The sequence below is a fragment of the Neurospora tetrasperma genome, assembly GCF_000213175.1.
Source record: "Neurospora tetrasperma FGSC 2508 unplaced genomic scaffold NEUTE1scaffold_1, whole genome shotgun sequence".
Taxonomy (NCBI): domain Eukaryota; kingdom Fungi; phylum Ascomycota; class Sordariomycetes; order Sordariales; family Sordariaceae; genus Neurospora; species Neurospora tetrasperma.
The window spans coordinates 175,291-190,610 of NW_009799099.1; the positions used below are offsets into that span (position 1 = coordinate 175,291).

The 15,320-nt window shown below is 51.6% G+C and overlaps 6 protein-coding genes across 6 annotated transcripts; 3 read left to right on the forward strand and 3 right to left on the reverse strand.

Annotated features, from left to right (window-relative positions):
- Positions 1 to 183: 183 nt before the first annotated feature.
- Positions 184 to 2,074, reverse strand: NEUTE1DRAFT_74860 (uncharacterized protein; the record flags this gene model as incomplete). The annotated part of the gene is made up of 2 exons (XM_009849151.1): positions 184 to 1,786; positions 1,904 to 2,074. The coding sequence occupies 2 exons, from the start codon at positions 2,072 to 2,074 to the stop codon at positions 359 to 361; spliced, it is 1,599 nt and encodes a 532-aa protein (XP_009847453.1).
- Positions 2,075 to 3,741: 1,667 nt separating this feature from the next.
- On the reverse strand, positions 3,742 to 4,461 carry NEUTE1DRAFT_115615 (uncharacterized protein; the record flags this gene model as incomplete). The annotated part of the gene is made up of 3 exons (XM_009849152.1): positions 3,742 to 4,043; positions 4,128 to 4,252; positions 4,337 to 4,461. The coding sequence occupies 3 exons, from the start codon at positions 4,368 to 4,370 to the stop codon at positions 3,939 to 3,941; spliced, it is 264 nt and encodes an 87-aa protein (XP_009847454.1).
- Positions 4,462 to 5,111: 650 nt separating this feature from the next.
- Positions 5,112 to 7,243, reverse strand: NEUTE1DRAFT_119370 (uncharacterized protein; the record flags this gene model as incomplete). The annotated part of the gene is made up of 1 exon (XM_009849153.1): positions 5,112 to 7,243. The coding sequence occupies one exon, from the start codon at positions 7,215 to 7,217 to the stop codon at positions 5,112 to 5,114; it is 2,106 nt and encodes a 701-aa protein (XP_009847455.1).
- A 2,792-nt stretch (positions 7,244 to 10,035) lies between these two features.
- Positions 10,036 to 11,169, forward strand: NEUTE1DRAFT_106752 (uncharacterized protein; the record flags this gene model as incomplete). Its single annotated transcript, XM_009849154.1, has 3 exons — positions 10,036 to 10,456; positions 10,513 to 10,603; positions 10,692 to 11,169. 3 exons carry the CDS (start codon positions 10,036 to 10,038, stop codon positions 11,167 to 11,169), a joined length of 990 nt encoding a protein of 329 aa, XP_009847456.1.
- A 1,097-nt stretch (positions 11,170 to 12,266) lies between these two features.
- On the forward strand, positions 12,267 to 13,081 carry NEUTE1DRAFT_106753 (uncharacterized protein; the record flags this gene model as incomplete). Its single annotated transcript, XM_009849155.1, has 4 exons — positions 12,267 to 12,485; positions 12,611 to 12,769; positions 12,835 to 12,961; positions 13,035 to 13,081. The coding sequence occupies 4 exons, from the start codon at positions 12,267 to 12,269 to the stop codon at positions 13,079 to 13,081; spliced, it is 552 nt and encodes a 183-aa protein (XP_009847457.1).
- Positions 13,082 to 14,169: 1,088 nt separating this feature from the next.
- On the forward strand, positions 14,170 to 15,228 carry NEUTE1DRAFT_97312 (uncharacterized protein; the record flags this gene model as incomplete). The annotated part of the gene is made up of 2 exons (XM_009849156.1): positions 14,170 to 15,028; positions 15,152 to 15,228. 2 exons carry the CDS (start codon positions 14,170 to 14,172, stop codon positions 15,226 to 15,228), a joined length of 936 nt encoding a protein of 311 aa, XP_009847458.1.
- Between the last annotated feature and the right edge of the window lie 92 nt (positions 15,229 to 15,320).

Here is a 15,320-nt window from a genome sequence, read left to right on the forward strand (position 1 = left end):
CTGGAAGCCGATGCCTACCTACCTAGTGTTTGGTTCCAGGATGGAATAGACGAAAGATTTGAGGCAGAAGCCGCGCAGTGCTTGGTCAAGGCTTGTCATCGTCACACATCCGCTTCATGGCACGCTCTTACTGAACCAAAATCGACTTCATTAAGCTGCTTTGCTTGCTAAGTACCTAGGTATCCAAAGCCATGGCATCGGTTGCGAAACACCTTGCAACTTGCTCCTTACCACAAATTGAAGCCAAAACACCACTTTACCAAAACAAAATCCGAAAGTATCATCACTCATAAATCATCACCCCCTTTATTACTTCCCCCTTAATCCTTCCCCCATTTCCACCTTCCACTCCAGTATCTCACCACAACCACCTCTTCTTTCCACTTGTACTCCCCATCCCCCCCACAGGCACAGGCTTAATCCCCACCCCCACAACCGCCACCACCAAATTAATGATTCCCACAATCCAAATCGCCTTCTCATACCCCCCCTTCGCTCCATGTCCGCCCACAAACCTAAACACCAACGCAAACGCCACCCCGCCCAAATTGCCTCCTGCGCCCGTAACCCCGCTCACCACCCCGTTTCTCTCCGGCCACACAAAGGGGATCAACCCAAAGTTGGCCCCATTACCGGCCTCGATAAAGATAGCTGCCAATATGACCAACCCGATGGCGGTCCCAAGTGATGAAGGGCGGAGTAGGCCGAGTAACAACAGGAAAGTGCCGGTGAGGAGGGTACATGTTGTGATGAGGAGTTTGCGGGCCCAGAGGGCTTTGGGCTTTGCTTCTGGGCTGGAAGAGGGGGAAGGGGAAGAAGAAGGGGAAGAGCCGCCAAAGGAGGAATAAAGGTAGTCAGAAGCTAACCCGCCTAGGGGACGGGTGATAAAGTTGAGAAAACCAAAGATGGCGGCGTAGTTGGCTGCGGAAGTTTGGGACAGGGAAGAAGGGGCGACGGAGAGGAAGTAAGACGAGAGAACGGAGTTGATGGCTAGTTCGGAGCCAAAGGAGCAGGCGTAGGTGAGGATGTGGAAGAGGGTTTGCGGGGAGAGGAGGATGGTGGTTACCGACGGAATGGTGGTGCTGGGGGCGGTCATGGAGACCTCCCCCTTTTCGACGTCCGGGCGGGTAGTCGACTCGGTATCAGACACGGATTTGGATCCCTTTTCTTCGTCCATCTTCGTCGTCGTCATGGGAGTCTCTGCGCCAGAACCAGACTTGAAATCAACACCATCGATGACCACCGGAACCTCCACACCTTGATTGCGATCCCTCCACCGTCCAGTCGGCATATCCTCACACACCAACACCAACGCCAACCCAACCACCAACAAACAAATCAGCGGCACCACAAACGTGACTCTCCACGCCTTTCCCTCCGCCATCCCCCAGTTCCTAACCAGACTGTCAAAAACAGCCGGCATGACAAAATACGTCACGCCCCCTCCGGCGTTTCCCCATCCTCCGGCTACCGCATTCGCCGTGCCCACCACATTCTTATCGAACCACGCCGTGGTCCATACCTGGCAGGGAACGAAGCTGCCGCCCAGAATACCGATGAAGAAGCGGATGACATAAAGACCCGTGACGTTGGTGATGGTAGGCGCTAGACCAATGGGGATGGCGCCCAAAAGTAAGATGAAGGCAAAGACGAGGCGGGGGCCGTAGCGGTCGCAGGCCCAACCGGAAATGAGACGCACCAAAAGGGTGGCGAGGAGGGAGATGATGTTGGAGTTGGCGACTTGGGCGGGAGTGAGGTGGAGGGAGTGTTTGATTGTGTGGGTGAGCTGTTGTTTACAGGGGAATTGGTTAATTGGAAGTCAAGGGACAACTAAAGAGAAGCTGGGGGGTGAAAGAAAATCGGAGGGATCGGAGGGAAAGGGAGAGGAGAAAAAAAGACATACCAAAGGAGGAAAGGTATACCACGCCCAAAAGGCTACCATGAACCCCGTCCAGGAAAAGAAAAAGACACGGCCATGGCGGTCGATGGGGTTGAAGATGGGGACGCGTTGAGCCTTCTTGGTGACAGGGTTGAGTGGTGGTGAATGAAACGAGAACTGGAAGCCGAGGACCATGGTGAAGATGAGTTGGTCATCAGTGATGATGGTGAGGTAAGACTGTCAGAATGACAACCAATAAGAAGTGTCACAATCAGCTGTAAGCAGCCCAATTGCCGTGAGTGATGGACGACGTCCGGCTGGTGCCAGCTGCCGATGACCTGGTCGATAATGGTGTAAGCGATAAGGGCAGTAAGGGCGGCTGATGAAAGGCTGGAATGACTGAACAACAAGTTGGAGAAGTGGTGATATGAATTATGCTCAAGTTGTATTCGATCCTCGAGAGTTCAGCAGGTTGAAGCAGTCAGCTGAGCGAGAACTGGTTCTGGGCGCGGGGGGCTGACTGGCTCTTGTTGGAAAGCCTGATCTGATACCAAGATGTAGTACAGCGTGAGTCTACTGATGCAGTCCAATCTTCCGATACTCTCAAAGGCATTCATTCTCTTATATCTGGACATCGCCAACAACCTTCCAAGACCACCAAGTCCAAGTGAACGACAAAGTAATGAAATGAACATCTCCGTTGATGGCAATTCGTCCCACGCTTGTGGCTTGATGGCCCAGACTTTTGCTTATCGGCCGCACATCTCATGCATCCCATCTACTCCTTCTGGGGATTTCCATCATGGCTGACCATCACAGAGCAAAGGGGGTTGAGATTGGCCAAGACCCCAGCGATAAGGAGGCCAGGCTCGGCAGTCAGGGTTACGTGAGAGTACTGACAGAAGTCCAGGGTTATGTATGGGTATGGACAGTGACTCCAGTCCATAACCTCTTTCTCCGCGGAAGGGAAATCGAGATAACCGTATGCATGGGCTGTTCCTGATAAGAGCCGCGCCGCCTGTCCGCTATCGCCGCAACCTTGAAGCGACCACCCATTGGCACTACCAAAAAGCTTGTTTTGCCGCCGGCCATACGGTACTTGAAAGCACCCCACGCTGGTGGCTCGGTTCTGCTGTAAGTTGTGGAGGATGTACATCTCCGGCAGTTCTGAGCGGCGATGGTGTTTTCCGACAAAGACGATGTGTCTTGGTATCATGGTGCATGGCGTAAGTCGGGATTGATAAGAACATGGCTGCTACACTCCAAGCCTCCATGACAACAAGCTTTTGCCACTCACGAAGCCATCAGTGCTGGTATCCTTCTTCTGATAAGATCGTATGACATTTCCTGCGCAGTTTATTTGTCCCTCTGCGGTGCTGAATAACACAGGAACCTAAGAAGGACAGATTGATCAGATAAGGGCTATAAGAGTAAGAAGAGATCTTGGATTACATTACCCCATGATCCATTGGCTCGAGGCTGGATGCCGCATATTGTCGGACATAGTTGATCTTTGGTGTTGTCAACCACTTTTGCGTTTGACCTTGGATCTCCATCAGCTCCGGTTTCGGTGCTGGACTGTACAGGATCGGCAACTTGTCGGACAGTGTGTGCTTCCTGCTCCGGTCAACATTTTTTTCGATCCAAAATCCCCAACCTTTACGGATACCGATTGACGTTCAAACAATCCTTTTCTTGAAGTGTAGCACCACTCGCAATTGTTCGTCTGTTCCAGACTTTCAGTCGATGGCTCCAGTTCGTGAGAGTGCGCACTGACTTCAGCCCTACAGCCCTGCAATCCACAGTCATGACTCGAGCTGGTGGAGTGGGAGGACCCCATTGCATGGATATGGTCTCGGGAGCAACTGGAACTCGTAAACTTGCGCATGTTCCTTGATCCTTTTCATTATCGTGCCCGTCTCTAGAATATGTACAGGACGGGGTGTGGTCTCGCGATCCTGTTTTCCTCGCGCTGTGCTGTGTCTCCGTCGTGCGTCCTGTGTTCCGTGCCCTTGCTCGTTTTGCTCGTGCCGTTTCCTTCTCAATGTTTTGATCGAAATCAGTTGCTCCGCGCTCCACCCTTGGCCGCCCTCAACTCGTCCATCTTGGCGACGCGCTTCTTGAACTCGACGTACTGGCACTTTTCGTATGTGTGTCGCTCGTCCTGCGGGTGGATTGTCAGTTCGTCGTTCGCTTGTGTGTGTGTATTGCGCTCGGTGTATTTGTGTCATGACGACGGCCGTCGTACCTCACACTTCCACGGAAGGTAGTAAGTATCGTAGCGACACCGGTTCAGCGGAATGAGGAGGTGGGCACAGCTGTCGCGGTAGGCCAAGGGAAGTTTGGCATCGCGCATCTCCTCGCGAGTGGCCTCTGTTTGGTCACCAGCGCAACCCCTCCGTTAGCAAAGCCCATTCTTCCTTGGACGTCGGGGAGGGTGCTGGAAGGGAGAATTACGCCTGGCAGTGGTGATTGAAGAATCGGACGCCATCTTGGGAATCAGCAATTGGAGGGGCGACCGTCTCGTGGGAATAGTGGTGTGGTCTTGGTGAACCGAGTCCAGGATGTTGTCTAGACGTCGACGACAATGCCCAAACTGTGGAGCTTCTTCCCCAGCTTCGTTCCCATGATCGAGTGGTCCGAGCGTCACAACAAGCATCATGATCACCTGACAGATGCCAAGCTTGACCAGTTTGCGGCAGGCAGTGGCAGCAGTCGGTTCAGTCTCACAATTGTTCCCTTGTCGCCAAACAATTCCCTTCCTTTTTTCATTCAAAGCTTCTTTCAACGTCGACTCTTTCATTCCACAGCCCAATTGATTGCCGTGGCATCACACCAACACTTTCAGTTTACCCCTTGGAAATTACCTGACAAAACGCTCTCCATCATGGATTCTCTCGATTTCAACTACAAGGTGGCCTGTTTGGGACAAGTCCCCCTCTCTCGTACACAGTCACTCTATGGCCCAGATTGAACTCAACACCTTGCCGGCTACACCAGTTGGTAGGAGGAAATACAACAGTTCGCGTGGATATTGCCAACTTCCGAGGTACCAAGTGGCTTCATGGAGAAGGGCAGACTGACTCTACTCAAGACCCTGTGCGATAATCCAAAGCCACCACATGGTCTTAACTTGAAGCCTTCTTTCTACTTACCCACCATCGCTACCAGCAAACCATGGTCATAAGCACTTTAAATTATCATCTTCTATACGAGGCTCTATCACCACACACTAACTCCCGCTCTCGTTCACTCCAAAGAGGCTCCAATCCTCCATCCCCGGACTTTCATCCCCATTCCCCTCTCCCTCCCTGTCCCACTGCAGCACCCGTGAATTCCACGAAGACGGCCCAAACATACTCGACTTTATCTGGTTCACCTCCCCAGGAGTCGGCGGCGGCGTAAACTTTCTCTGTTTGCTTCCCGGATCCCCCTTGAGACTGGTTTCGATTCTGATGGCTCGGGGTTTGCGGTACCGGATTCGTTCCATCCGGTACGTCCTGGTCACCCAGAGCTTGTCCTTATCCACACAGTCAGCCGGGTCAGGCGGGTGACGGTAGAAGGCCGCGATGACAGGTCGCCGCAGTTTGCGGTTGTAGAGAGTCCTTGCTTTGCTGCGCAGTGTCTCTCTCCCGTCCAGCGGAACAGGGAGCACTCCTCCGCGAACGTGGGGATGAAAGAGCTTTTGGCTATACTTGGTCCTATTTGGGACCTGATACGGCATCGTGCTCATGCGCTGCCCTGTCGCCCACCTCACGCTCTCGACGCCATTCCGGAACCTACGCCGCTCGTCCACCTCTTTATCGGCCAGATCGATCATGGTGTGGTGGAACCATTCATCACACGGCGTAAGATTGGAAGAAAATCCGTCCTTCCCCTTTTTATATTCCTGCTCCACCATCGCCCCGAAAGACATCCCCCCGAAAGTCTTCCACCCCAGACGGTGCCGGTCGCTCATGTGCGCCACTTTACTAAACCGCTTGACCACATCAATCAGCGTCTTGGAGTAGTTTGCATACAGCCACTCATTATGCTTTGTATACCAGTCCTCCGGAAGTTTCTTTGACGTGAACCGAGGCACCTCCTGAACGCCGGCCAGGAGCAAATGATGCAGCATCAGGCCAAGCTCGGCCTTGTCCTTCCAGGTCTCCTTACCCGGCAAATCCGGACACTCGTTGATCCTGAGATTATGGCTACCAATTCTACTCAGCCCGTTCATCGCCAGCCCAAAATCCCCCAGGATGACCTGCGGAAAGTCCTCGTCAAAGTGCTCCAGGCACTTGTCGCGATCATTCTCCCTCTCGTACTGCGTCACCCAATGCATCCAAACATTGACCGCATGCGCATCAAAATGCGCCGTCGGCACCCAGTTCGCCGCTCTGGCATCCTCCTTTTCCATCCACTCCCTTTCTTTTTCTCCTTCCTCGGGCAGTCCTCTCGCCGACCCCCGTTCCTGCGTCTTATCCGGGTGCGTCCGTCCCGTATGTATAAACTTGAAGGCCCTCCCGACCTGCGCAATCACATGCCAAATCAACGCCTCGGGAACCGCTTTGCCTATCTTCTTGAACTTCATAATCATCTCCGCCACCGAACCCCCATTGTAGAACTTGCCAAAATGCGTCACGTCCTCCTGCGGCCAGTCATTTAATTGGAACGCATGCGTCTGCGGCAAGCACGTCAAGTGCGGATCATACAAGAAGCGAAACTCGAGCGTGCGCTTCGTCTCGTCTGGCAGGCTGTTGAACTTGAGTTCGCCTGGTGGGCCGTCGATGTCCGGAACCCGCGGCCCCTCTTCGCGGCGCGTTTTTAATGAGTAGCCTTTGATGCGCTTGATGACCACCAACAAGGGGTCTGGTCCGATGGTCCGCCATAGACCGACGGATACGCCTGTTCCGGATTCGACGTCGTACTTCTTCAGCCAGTTGATGAAGACCAACCGCAACCCGTCGGGGAAATCTTCTTTTGTTCCGGGACGAAGAAACGCGTTGCTAGTGGAATTTAAGAAATTGCGACGGAGAGAGTCGGTTGCGCGCATGGGATAGCATGTGTAGGTGAGGTGGTGGTAGGGAAACTCCTTGACGACAAGGGGGTCGGCATCTTCGGGACGGTCTTGGAATTCTTGGTCGGGATTATCATCGTTGGAGTTGAAGCCGTCATCCGAAGGCAGCATGGGAAAGTAGTCGGGTGCGTGCGGGGGGGCGGGCTCGATAGCGTAGAGGGCAGGTGCGTTGTCGATTTCGAGTTGCATGGATTGGTTGTTTCTCACGCTGTGGTCGGAAATGATGTTGCCCTTCCACATGTCGTCACCGGGTGGTGAGGAGAAGGATATTGGTGCCATGGTTGCTAATGTGATGGATGTGTCTATGCTCTATGGGTTTATGATGGTAAGTGAGTGTAAGTGAAAGTGATCGTGAAAGTGAATAAAAGAACTGAAGAGAATGGAACTGAACAGCAATTCGGAACACAGTCGTATCCGGCTGTTTATGAAGACTCGAGTGCACAAAGGAGATGGTCCCAGGGACCACAAGTGAACAATGGGCTTAGAAGATGTGCCTTGCACAAAGGAGATTTTTGGGTTCTTTGTTGAGTGCCGAGCTAATTATGGCATGGCTTATTGTCTCCACGAACTAGGACAGCCTCGAACTAAGGTACTTGAGAATTGTTCGAGCCGCTTGGGCAGGCGGAGCCTTTTACGAACTGCTACCTCCAAATAAAGTGGCAGTTAATCTAGAGACAAAGTGCCACACAATTGAAGTGCATGACAGACCAATAGAGCTAGTATACCTGAATTCATCTGTCCTCTCAGCGTTACCAGGACGGGCATGTCTTCCTCGCGACCACTCCCAACCCTTAGTCCCAACTTTACGCCTCCCTCTCGTGAATAGAAAAAGCCAAAACAAAAGCCAACTTCACAACTACACGAACGGAAAAGGAATCACGAATGCACAACATGTCCGAAATGATCGAAATGATCAAAAGTTGTGAGACCAGTTAAGAGAAAAATGTAAAAAAAGAAATGCCTACTACAGGAATCGAACCTGTGATCTTTGCATGTCGTCGTTACCTGGTCTCGCTAAGGAGATTAGGTAGTTATACAAGTGCAACGCATTAGCCACTATGCTAAGCAGGCATTAGGCTTGTTGTGTCTTTGTTGGAGGAACCCTGCTGAAAGTGGAGTTATGTAGCACAATCTGGTGTCCACCAGCCTCACTGCAGTTCTCCATGTCTAGGTTGGGCGCGATGCGAAGGATGACTCTGAGGGTCGGCGGACACTCGGGCTTCTCGAATCATTGTCATCTTTTTGGAGCAGATTTCTGATTCAAGAACGGGAGTAATCTGGTTAAGCTTTCACGTTCAATCTATTGCAATTCGATATTTTGTCACGTGTGGGAGTTTTCCTCTGCATTGAAGTTGGGGTCCGGCGGGTGTCGGTTGACATGCGGCTGTGGTACAGGTGTTAGCGGAGGAAGGCACCCCGTATACCCGTGCACCCTGTGTACTCCGCTGGATTCCTTTGCTTCCATCCCCGCGATGTACCTATTGACCTGACCTGGCCTGCACACAAAACCCATTCATTCTTCCTTTCTCCTTCGACGAAACACATACCAAACAATCAACCGCCCGCTGGTTTTACACAAAATGCCATCGCGAAACACCAGCTTCGATTGCTGACGCGATTCTCGTCATCCCACCACGACGGTTTATTCGTTTCCATTTGGTCGAGGGTCTTCATCTGTCTTTTGCTTCTTGATTTTACCTCGCCATCGAGAACTTGATCATATGCTGGGAGTTTTACGCGGTGAAGTTGTACGTGAGATACGCTTTGTCTCAGGCGGAAAGTGCGTCCCATTACAGGTGCCAATCCGTGTGGCATTTTCGACCTCGCCTCGCCTGTCTACAAAAGCCATTCTTCGTTTCATGTCCAACTCGTCAATCACCTTTTTATTTTTTTTGTTTCTTTTTCTCTTTTCCCCTCGCTACCACTTATTCCCAGATGTCGATGTGTCAGGATCGCAAGAACAGGTCAACAAGGCCTCGCAACCCCCACTGTTCAAACTGACATCCAGAGTAAGATACCGATGGGTTGGGGTCCCCGACACCCTCTGAAGGCCAAGGTAGGTCACGGTACTCGCTAGAGGTGATGAAGAGTGCCCGCCACTTCGCGCCGTGGACTTTCGTCCCTTCCATATTCGTCGGATCACATTTCATTTCAAACTTTCAATATCATATCCCCACTCTGCCAAGTAAGTTGTTGTTGACGCCTCAAGTGTGTGCGTGTGCGGGGTGTACGGGCAGTCTTCTTGTGCCCCTGGATTTGCCAAGTTTCTTGGTTATTGGCAGCTTGTCAGGACAGCCGCACAACATCAAATTTACCTGACCGACGTTCCATATGACAGTTGACATAGGTGGATGGGATATATAATTGCGTGGAGAAAGAGGGTGAGTAGAGGCGTCAGCCTTAGTGGTAAAACCACTCTCGGCCCCATCCCCGAGTGCAAGAAACTTCCAGCCCCTCCGCTCCCGGCCCCCGCGATACCTGCGGGCGGTGCTATCCTGGTTGACAAGGCTGTTGATTCCATGTCTTCGTGTTGACGGCCGGCTCTCAAATGTTATATCTGCGACAATAACAATGACAGCAGCAACAAAGCATACTTCTGCCCTGCCTCGTCCTCCCCCGGGCTTTCCTCTCCGAAGCCCTTCTCCTCCTCGTCGAGGCTCTGTACCCCCTCACCTCAACAAATCCCCCCCCCCCCCCCCCAACGGAACTTTTCTCAACGTAACGTCTCCACACCTTCTCGATATGAGAGTCTGGTAATATACATCGAAGTTTCTTGTGCGTTTATTGGGCAATTGAGATGATGTGAAACGAGAGACTTATCCTGCCTGTATATCGACAGCTGGCAACGTCATATATCTTTTCTACCACCTGCAGCAACCCTGATCACTTTTTGAAACGAGGTGTGTTTCTCACCTTCTTCCTTGACCTCAAATCCACTAATCGAACAGTCAGTTACTCGTTACACATTGATCTTCCGTCAACAACAAAAATACTCCTCACACGTCTTTTGTCACCCACAACGACTTGCCTCTTTCTCTCCACCTCAAACCCAAGCGCCTCATCAATCTTTGCTTTCTGCTACCACCCCGCAATCAAAATGTCCATGTCCAAGGTCATGTCGAACGACAGAGCAGCTGAGAAGCTGTCACACATCCTTCTCAACTACCACTCCGGCAAGGGCTGGGAGAAAGAACTGGCGGATGTTCTTCAGGCCTTTGCTGTCAAGTATCATGAGCTCTCGCCAGAAGTTCTTCTTGGCACCACCGGGTTCGACAATTCTGACGACCACCCCAGCACACTGTGGCATAAGTTCTTTGTCAAGTCACTCCAAAACATGCTAAAGGAGCTTCCGGCTAATGTCGACAAACTGAAGGAGGCGGTTGATGCGCTTGAGTACAAGGAGGAAGCGGCAGCTAATGAACCTCCACCTTCCAACAAGAGACGCCGCGTAGAAGATAACGAAAATGGCCGCAGCGTTCGCACTTTGGAAGCTGAAAAGCTCGTCAAGGGAGGATCGTGTATGGATTGGGCATCACATGTAACACTTGCGAACCGAGAAGAGATATTGTCGCAGGCCGACAGCTGAAGGCTACGTGCTTGGACTACCTGTCGCCTGGCGTTGGGACCTTGACTCCTGTGCTTAAGCGCGATGCGATATTTCCACTGTCAGTTGTTCAGTCGACAATGAACTCCATTGACCCTGACTTCCTTCCTGCCAGGTCTCGACAACAACACGTCTCACTTGCCAACTAGGTATTTAAAGCTTTCAACCATGAGCAATCACTACCACACAGCCTCAACGATTGAAGCAAAGTTCGATGTTATTTTCCTTTCGCCCGCTCAGACAACCTCTCCGACAGTCATCAGACTCGCCGCCATTTCACTTTTAGTCAACATGTCGCAACCCCAACCACGCGTGTTCACGCGGGAGCAGGCCATAGAGAGTCTTGCGGAAATCCTCATCAAAGACAGGTTGCCGACGGACCCCAAATGGAAGCGGGCGCTCTCAGACGTCCTCAAAGACTTTGCCGCCAGATACTGCGAACTCTCCCTGAAAGGATGGGATGGGCGATTGGACCTAGACATGCAATTGCACAAGGACGCACCTAGCCAGTACTGGCATGTGTACTTTGTCCAGTCGCTTTGCAAGATGTTGAAGTACTCGCCAGCCAGTACTGAGACTGCTGCCTCTGCTGCTGCTGTCATTGACTTGGACGAGAGTGACAACTGAGAAGCGGGGATTGCTGTTGGAGTTGTAAGGGAAGGAGCGTTGGGTGGTTACCCCTCTTGAGAAATTTCTTTCCTGCCACTGTCACCTGCCTTCCTTAAATCCCTCTTCACGTCTCAAACACTGACGCCACTGCAATCTTCCTCTCGGCATCTAGGTAGTCTAACAGGAAGAAGGAGCGTCTACTTACCCCTCAGGAAATGCGATTCCCCGCCGCGCACCTTCTATTCCATACCCCAACTCAGAGGGAAGCTACCATTGTCAATTCCCTGGAACACCCGGGCACTGACATCACTCTTGCTCGGCATCCAGCAAAGTCTGTGAAAGGGGGTGGGGGAATGAAGGTTGCTTTCATGTCCGCGGCAGCCGATGGGTCATTCAAAGTGGGATAGATGGGGAAATATTCCTTGATGGTACCTAGATAATGGAAAGCGCATTCTTCTCCATCCTGATTGCTGATGACTTTGACGGCGAATGGCAAATGCTTCTCCTCTCAACATTGACTTGATGTCCTAATTCCTTTTGTTCCATTCTCGCCAGCGAATCAACAGACAACGTCCGCGCAAAATCTTACGCCCCTTTCAGATCACGAAAGATCTCCACAGGTACCTCTAATGATGCCTTTGCGTCTTGCTTGGACTGCAGTGGAAGGATATGAAAGTCGCTTTGCAGACCAGGGCTTTGAAGCACACATTACGGTATGCTCTCCAGCCTTCGCGGACGTTCCATACTCTTATCTTGATGTCAAGAACAAAACAGAATAGCCAGACGCTTGCCTTTGGTCATTCAATCTTGACAAGACATGAAAGGAATAACTTGTATGTCCCATCCCGTTGAGCAAAGACAACAAGCGTTGCCATACGACAACTGCTCTCCATCTCCTTCTGTTGTTTACAGACCTCCGCGCAGCAACAATTCCACCGGCGCTCTGGTCCGCTATTTAGGCCGGCCTGGATCCTGTTCCTACTTCAGCATTACCACCACAGTATCCAGCGTCTTGGGTCGTTGACTGTCCACCTCCAACCAACAGTGGTCGTACCTCCGCACAACCCTATGCCTAATTCCCAGGTCATCATCCATCAACGTCCCAGGCAATCAGAATGTCGCAATTCCCGGATCCTGTTGGTAGAAAAAAGGCGGCCGAATTGTGGTCGAGACTTCTGGATACCTCCAAGTCCAAACCCCCTAGTTCTTTGATGGCATTAAGTAAAGTCCTCCAAGACCTCGCCGAGGAGTTCGACAAGCGAGTCCGTTCGACTTGGGCTAGCGATCTTTACAGTCTCGCGTGGTGTAACTACTTTGTCGCTGCTTTCGACAGGGTTTTGAGAGATCTGCCACCCTATAAAGATCTTGATAGCATCGGTGAATTATGCGAGGCGATTGCAAGACTCGAAATCACCGCACCCTCTGATGCCAGCGCTACTACTACTTTATCGATGTCAAGCCCACCGATATCTCTTCCTCCGACACCACCTTCAAAGTGGACACCCAAGGAGATTACAAAGCCCGCATTGTCAAAGAGGGCACTACGACGACCCTCGAGTTTCTGCTGAATGGCCCCGCGACGGCTACAGTCCAGGTCCATAGAGGTACCCTCAACCAAGTACGACTATCATCTGGAAACCAATTCGGGTGTCGGATTCACGTGGCTAATATGAGATATTATAGTTGATTGGTGAGGGTTCTTCCAGATCCGCTTACGTCCCCTCCGTCGGTATTCCTGCCTCTGTTGCCGGCAGTACCGCTACTGCTACTGGTAGCATTACTAGGGAGATTGAGGAGGAGAAGACTAACCGTAAGAATACTTCCACTTCGTTCGCCCATGCGCCGTATTCAAAAACTAACTACTTGCTTTCCACTTAATGTAGAGAAGGAGGAGTCCGACGAGGATGTAGGCTACAGTCTCTGGGACTAAACGTCTCCTACGTATCCTAGCCTAGAGGTGGACTTCTCTGCCGCTTGCACCCCCACTCGCTCTCTAGCTCCCCGTGCTATTCATGTTATCTCGGTTGATACACCCGATGATATTGGTGTTTCGAAGCCAGCAGGTGAACCCTACTTGTAGGCTACGATCACCAGCCATTCAACTTTGGCAGCAACATCAGGTCAGTTCCTCCTTTGGAGCATACACCACTATGGAGTACGGGCACTCAATGGCCAATCAACTGACACCGAGTTTCCTAGGCATCTAGTGGATGTAGACGCCCAGAACATCTTTGACGAAAGCTCCCCGAGGAAGCATTGTTGGACATGGGTGATGGTGCATAGGGTATCAAAGATCCAAGGCTGGTGGACACTCGCCAAAACTGAGTTGTTGGTAGCGTGTATGCATGTTCTTTTATTGGAGACTGGTTGATAATGAAGGATGCCACTGCTCTAATGCCGTTGAACGTTTCTGCAAGCGTGGCGTCTACGGAGTCATTCATTCACGTTTTGTTCTTGCCAAGTGGAATACTCTGGGCCTTTGGATCCTTCGTTCGTATCAAACCTTCTGCTAAGGATCCAGAGGAGGCCTACGGGATATTCTGTATGGCTTTTCACTACCAGCCAAGAATTGTTGTGTACTGCCTTGCAGGCTTTTTGCCACCCTCCGGCCACTTCACGCGACCAGTGTTCCGGTAGTGCTGGCGCTGAAGGTGCCTTTTTGGTTTGGATTCGGCTAACGACACAAGGTGAAGGTAGGAGATTCCCTCGAGTGCAAGTTCTTGTGGAGAAAAGTCATATCTGTAACCTGCAGCCAAACCTAGAGGTAGCCAAATCTCCACGTAGTTTTCACTGGAACCTTTTCCAAGTAGCCGAGCGTCAAATATGTTACAGCCAATATAAAAAGCCCAAGATGAACAACTTCTTCTTGCTTTCTTTCTCGGCCCAGAGTACACAGTCTCGTCAACAACCACTTCTGACTCTACCTGTCTACCATCGACAATCCTTTGGACACTACACCTTCTGTCGGTACCATCACCTCCAACTGCAAACAAGATGCCCGAATTCGTCACCAGAAACATGTCGAGATCGATTACAAGCTTCGCGACAAAGCTTGTGGTTGATTTCACTTGCGAGCCTAATGTCCGCAAACAGCGAGAGGCCGAGCTGACCGCCGCCTTGAAAGAGTTTGCTATGATGTACCAGAAGCACACCTCGAACAGTGTCAATGGTGCATATTGGCATGTCCAAATGGTCAAGGTACTCAAGGACAACATGAGCGCCGTCAATGCCAACATCACCGCCAACGGCAACAACGCTGTCATCTCTGCCAATGTCGACAGTACTGCTTTGGTCAGGGCCAACAACGCTGTCAACGCTGTCAACACCGCCATGGTCAATAGCACTGCCTTGGTCCCTGCCAACAACGCTGCCAACGCTGTCAACGCCAACAGCACCGCCTTGGTCCCTGCCAACAACATCACCATGGCCCCTGTTCCTGTCCCCGCCCCTTTCAACAGCACCGTCTTGGTCCCTGCCAACACCACCAACATGAACCCCGTCGCCATCAACAGCATGAACAACACCAACAAGCGCCCTGCCAATGATCAAGACAGCGCCAACAAGCGCTCCAAGACCGAGACCGACGACGTCCCCGGAACCACGACCACCTTCAACATCGACACCAACGGCCCTTCCACTACCCGCTTTCACACTGTCGGTTATATGGCCGAGTTCATGTTAGTCGGTTCGGGTTCCGTTCAGGTCCATTCTACCGGTGCTCCCGCTTTCGTTCAGCCTGCTTTCGTTCAGCAGCCTGCCTCTGCCGCTCTCGCCGCTCGTGCTCCCGCTCGTGCTATCGCTGCTACGAACAACACTGGTGCTGGTGGTAGTACCAAGGGCAAGGGTAAGGGTAAGGGCGAGGGTGATGATAGTCCTAGTAAGAGGCCTGTTCCGTTGGATATGTACCTTTAGGGACATTACCTACTAACCTTGGTATGTGAGACCCCTTCTGAGATAAGGAAGCCATGTCGGTGATGGTTACTGACATCGGTTTTTGCAGGCCAACTTTGGCATTGGGATGTGCCTAACCCGATGGTTGCATTAGGAGGTAATGAGGGATTGTGGTATTGGCAGTGATGTAGCAGAGTAATCTGTTGCTTGTTCAAGGACTAGAAGAAAAAGTGTGGGAACTTGGAAAGGTTCTCACGAAGGGATTAAGGAAGTTGTAA